The sequence below is a fragment of the Rhinopithecus roxellana genome, chromosome 14 (assembly GCF_007565055.1).
Source record: "Rhinopithecus roxellana isolate Shanxi Qingling chromosome 14, ASM756505v1, whole genome shotgun sequence".
Taxonomy (NCBI): domain Eukaryota; kingdom Metazoa; phylum Chordata; class Mammalia; order Primates; family Cercopithecidae; genus Rhinopithecus; species Rhinopithecus roxellana.
The window spans coordinates 76,221,086-76,227,085 of NC_044562.1; the positions used below are offsets into that span (position 1 = coordinate 76,221,086).

At 44.7% G+C, this 6,000-nt stretch overlaps 1 protein-coding gene across 1 annotated transcript in view; it reads right to left on the reverse strand.

The window, feature by feature from the left end:
• Positions 1–2,113, reverse strand: part of METAP1D (methionyl aminopeptidase type 1D, mitochondrial) — a 93,858-nt gene extending 91,745 nt beyond the window's left edge. Inside the window, 2 exon segments of the mRNA XM_030916587.1 lie at positions 1,682–1,754; positions 1,757–2,113. Of these exon segments, the coding sequence (XP_030772447.1) occupies positions 1,682–1,754; positions 1,757–2,113 (430 nt within the window).
• Positions 2,114–6,000: the final 3,887 nt, after the last annotated feature.

Here is a 6,000-nt window from a genome sequence, read left to right on the forward strand (position 1 = left end):
GTATTTTTTAGTAGAGACGGGGTTTCACCGTATTAGCCAGGATGGTCTCGATCTCCTGACCTCGTGATCCGCCCGTCTCGGCCTCCCAAAGTGCTGGGATTACAGGCTTGAGCCACCGCGCCCGGCCTTCACTTCTTATTTTTTATTATTTTTATTTTATTTTATTTTTTTCTGAGACAGTCTCACTATTGCCCCGGCTGGAGTGCAGTGATGCGATCTCGGATCACTGCAACCTCCACGTCCTGGGTTAAAGCGATTCTCCTATCTCAGTCTCCCAAGTAGCTGGGATTACAGGCATGCGCCACCATGTGCAGCTAATTTTGTATATTAGTAGAGATGGGGTTTCACCATGTTGGTCAGGCTGGTCTTGAACTCCTGACCTCAAGTGATCCACCCGCCTCGGCCGGGATTACAGGCGTGAGCCACCATGCCCGGGCTCTCCTCACTTCTTGCACACACTCATCCTGTACTGTCTCTGCTGAACTTTACACACAGACTTCTATGGAGTGACCATGTCATGCAGTATAGAGAAATGAGTTTTTAAAAAAAAAAATTAGAATCATGTTGAAATGAACATTCTGCCTCTTACCATTTGTGTGACCTTCGTCATGTTACTTAACCTCTCTAGCCTCACTTTTCCCTTCTGCAAAGAGAAAATAATTCCTAACTCACAGGATTTTTGTTTTTGTTTTTGAGACAGGGTCTGGCTCTATTGCCAAGTCTGGAGTGCAGTGGTAAGATCACCGCTCACTGCAGCCTCTTGACCTCCCAGGGTCAAGCGACCCTCCCACCTCAATCCCCAGAATAGCTGAGACTACAGGCATGTGCCACCACGCCCGACTAATTTTTAAATTTTTTTGTAGAGACGGGGTCTCACTCATTGAGTTTTAAAAAGAAGCAAGCATACGTAAGGCGCTTAACACAGTATCGTGTACTTAAAAGGCACTTAATAAATAGTAGCTATTACTATGAAAATAATATTTACCTCACAAAACTATTCCTACATGCCTGACACTTAAGAAGCTCCTCAAAATATGAGTTTTCCTCTTTCCCCGTCCTTGAAAAAACTTTCCAGTTCTTTCCAACAAAGATTCAGAACCTAGTTCAAATCCAACAAGGATTTCCCCAATTCTGCTGCAAAGGCATTTGTATATTTACTAAAATCTCAACACTCACGCAGGATAAAACCTACTTAGAACTACCCAGACATCTTTTCTTATCTTCTTTAAGTCACTGGAAGAAAACAATTACATTTTGCAAATCCCCAAAAGACATGCCTACATAAAAGCTCTAGAGAAGGAAACCGGGTGTCCAGATGCATTTTAGAATTACCATAGGTTTCTTCGTTCGGCATACAGAATAAATGTTTGTTACACTAATGATACAACCGAAGTTGGGAAAAAAAAACTTCAGACGATGGCCTGCAAATCTCAAGGAGTAACTGCGAATAGATGCCACGTGGTGACGTGGTCTAGGCGGGTGATCAGTGAACAAATTTTTGCGTGTGTTCCTGCGGTGTGTGAATGTGTCATCGTGTGTGCCTGCGTGTGTCTGTAAAGACTGAAAGTACAGTCGTGTGCGCCGAGAAGTCTCAGCGCGGATGTGCTTCCCTTTGGACCCAGGTGCGTACCGAGTGAACAACCGTGGCGAACCCTCACGGGATTGTCCTCCACGCGCTTACCTCTGCGGACGAGCAGGTGGACGCCGCTGGGCGCCGCCATGTTGGCGTCGGTCACGTGGCCGCGAGCACTCGCTCACCGCCCCGCCCCGCCAGCTGGAGCCGGCCAGTCGCATCCCTGCCGAAGGCCTGAGGCGTCGAGGCTGCCCGAGGGGAGCGCGCGTGCGCGCGCAGGGCTGACTGCGGGAGCCCTGGCGGGGAAGCGACTAGGGCACCCGGGCAAGCAGCAGAACCGGCGGCCGGCTGAGTCCTCTCCAGCCGCGAGAGGCGGGCTCCAGCCGCGGCTCTCGCGCTCGCTCTGAGCCCCCGCGCCCAGGTGGGATGGAAGAAGCCTGTCAGGTAAGCGTGGCATCCAATATTTATAGCATCAACATTGTGGTGCATGGAAACGTGAAGTTGGGCGGAAAAAATAAAGCACAATCTAGTGTTCAACATAGCACTTTGTATCATCTGCCACTCTGTTGCAAATTATTCCCCTGGATTCAGTTGAAAGGTAAAATTTGGTTCAAAGTCACCAGCTTCCCTTTTCCTGTCCCAGAATCTACATTACTCAGCAGAGACTCCAGACAACACAGGATCTGTGTGTCGCTGCAAAATCTATTCTAAGTACCCCAGTGGGTATGCTCAGGAGACTTCTCTTTCCCCAAGGACGCCTTCTGTACTTGGCAATAATAACTGGAGTCTTAATCCTAAATTTGGAGTTTAAGTATAAAAGGATGACGCCTGCCAATTGCATTGCCAAGAGATGAAGCCTGCAGAAGGCCAATTGTGAATCAAATGAGGGAGCTGATGTATGCCTACTGATGACGGTGCCCATTTTTACCAAATTCACTGTCTCTCTTACCTGTGTTCTGGGGTAGATGCCATCCTGTCATGGACCAGGTGTTATTCATCTTAGTAGCCTCCGTGCCCGGCACAGAACCCGATACCCGAGGAATGTCAGGTGAAGTGAACACTGCATGAAACCAGTCAAACTGAGAATGTAACCGTTTCCAGACTTTAAATGCAGTAAAGATTGATAAGGATTCTCGGTGAATGTGTGTGATGTCTTCTAATTACTTTTTAAACACTACGCACTCAGTGAATAATCTAGACAATTCAGAACAATTCAGAAATGAGTTAAGGAACAAGTGCAAGCCCCTTCCTCGCCCTCTGTACACACCACAGTCCCACTCCCCAGTTAACCACCGTGTGTTCAATCCAGATCTTTGCCTTTTACACACAGGCAAATGTTAAGTATTTTAAATAGAATCATATACTTACTGTTACGACTTGCTTTTTCCATTCCACTCATCATAGACATCAAATCTTAGAACACTTGGTTCGAACTTACTCTTTTTAATGACTACATAATCTCGATATTTTTACTTTTAAAGAGAGTGAATGTTGGCATTTCATTAGAGGACACAGGCTATAATTCTTGGAAACCTGGTTTTGGGTGCTTTTGGGTCACCTTGAAAGATAAAGAGAAATAATGCTTTCCAACAAAGTAAATAAGATGTACAAGACTGAGAATAAAATGTAATCCTATGGGTTACTTCAAGCCCTACCTTTTGCAAACTCATTTCAATTCCAGGGAAAGCGTTTTTGAATGTGGCAAGTCTTTCCTCTGTATAACTGAAGCCAGCAATCTGAGTGCAGCAAAGGAGCCTGAGAGTTAGCTGGCCGCAGAGTCTTAAGAAGTGTGCAGAAAAAAGAAATCTAGATGTCCCCAGCAAAATTCCTTAAGGCATCAAGCCCAGTTTCAAACACATCTGAAATAGAACACATGTTCATGTGATTTAACTCAGCCAACCCTTGGAAAATAAAGGAATGCTTTATTCCCCTACAACTAGAAGGAAAAGGAAACACTATGAGGACCCAGATAGCACCAGCAGTAGTGGAATCCAGTGAGGAAATCCTCAATAAGTTCAGCATGGAATGTATATATCTGGGATGAGCTAGAAATGAAGCAAATATGAACTTGCACAGGTGATAGTTCATCCACTGTAGGAGAGATCTGGCTTCTCTCCTACACATCCTTCTCACAGTAGAAGAGTTAAAAGCTGCCAGCACATGTCTGCCAAAGCCATCAATTTATGGGATATAGGCCAGGTGTGGTGGCTCATGCCTGTAATCCCAGCACTTTGGGAGGCAGAGGCAGGCAGATCACTTGAGGCCAGGAGTTTGAGACCAGCTTGGGCAACATGGTGAAACCTGTATCTACTAAAAATACAAAAATTAGCCAGACACGGTGGCGCACACCTGTAATCCCAGCTACTCAGAGGCTAAGGCGGGAGAATCACTTGAACCTGGGAGGCAGAGTTTGCAGTGAGCCAAGATCCCGCCACTGTACTCCAGCCTGGGCCACAGAGGAAGACTCACTCAAAAAAAAAAAAAGGCGGGGGGGGCAGATATATACATAGTGACCAACAAGGTAAAGGGCTAGATCACTGATATCTAGGATCCCTTGCAATTTTAACATTCTGTGATCTTGAGCATTAGAGTGCTTTTATTTAGATGAGTCACCACTACTGAGTCACTTCTCTACTCCATTTCTGTCCATGCTCCTATCTGTGAAATGAAGGTTAATTATATTACAGCACTTCACTGATTTGAATTCTCACCATTAGTCAGATTATGTACTTGGGGTTCTTGAATAAAAAATCGAATAGTTCGGCCGGGTGCAGTGGCTCACACCTGTAATTCCAACACTTTGGGAAGCCAAGGCAGGAGGATAGCTTGAGCCCAGGAGTTGGAGACCCAGCTGGGCAACATAGTGAGACCCCATCTCTACAAAAAATTTAAAAACTAGCTAGATGTGGTGGCACATGCATATAGTCCCAGCTACTTGGGAGGCTGAGGCAGGAGGCGCGCTCGAGCCCATGAGTTTGAGGCTGCAGTGAGCTGTGATTGTGCCACTGCACTGTAGCCTGGGCAACAGAGCAAGACTCTGTCTCAAAAAAAAAAAAGTTGAATAAATTTTCAAAACCAGGGTTCAAGAAATAAAGGATAATATAATACCTTCAGTTTATGTCCAAAAATTCATTCTTGAATGTTAAAATATTTTTATTAATTGTGATTATTATTTTATAGGTCTTTACCTTGATTTTCAAAAGATCATGTCTTATTCACATCTTTTAAAATCTTTTTATTTATAAAATATATAAATCAAATAAATTCCGATATGCATATTTTTGAAAAGCCCATTTTTCCTTCCTCCTTCTTGAACTTAATGATATTATAGGCTGGGCGCGGTGGCTCAAGCCTGTAATCCCAGCACTTTGGGAGGCCGAGACGGGCGGATCACGAGGTCAGGAGATCGAGACCATCCTGGCTAACACGGTGAAACCCCGTCTCTACTAAAAAATACAAAAAGCTAGCCAGGCGAGGTGGCTGGCGCCTGTAGTCCCAGCCACTTGGGAGGCTGAGGCAGGAGAATGGCATAAACCCGGGAGGCGGAGCTTGCAGTGAGCTGAGATCCGGCCACTGCACTCCAGCCTGGGGGACAAAGCCAGACTCCCTCTCAAAAAAAAAAAAAAAAAAAAAAAAAAAAGATATTATAGACTTATACCATGAGTTTTTCTAAAGTTGTATATAGTTTGTAATAAAATTTAAATTATGCAGGTTCTGTAATGTATGTATTGAATTTTTAATTGAATATTTGCATTTTTAAATGTTCTAAGGGATTATGTGACATGAAGTAAATAATTTTTAAAAATGTTTTTCTTATAGTAAACAACATCATCTTGTAATTTGTCTCGCAAGTTTAGATTTATTTATATTTATATATATATATTAGGATTACTATAATATATTTGAAAGCACAGGCCGGGAGTGGTGGCTCACGCCTGTAATCCCAGCACTTTGGGAGGCCAAGGTGGGCTGATCACCTGAGGTCAGGAGTTCAAGATCAGTCTGGTCAACACGGTGAAACCCCATCTCTACTAAAGATGCAAAGATTAGCCAGGCATGGGGCGGGCACCTGTAATCCCAGCTATTCGGGAGACTGAGCAGGGAGAATTGCTTAAACCCGGGAGGCGGAGGTTGCAGTGGGCCGAGATCACGCCACTGTACTCCAGCCTGGGTGACAGAGCGAGACTCTGTCAAGAAAAAAAAAAAAGAAAGGAGGGAAGGAAGAAAGGAAGGAAGAAAGGAAGGAAGGAAGGAGGGAAGGAGGGAAGGACAGAAGAGAAAGAAAAGAAAACACAGACCGTGAAACAGGGGCCAAGGTGCTTACATAGCTCTAGTAAAAAGCTGTTTTATATGAACACGTTGTAAGATTAACTGATATAATGTGACTGCTGGGGGAAACTGGTACCCTGGGACCACACAGCTTCAGC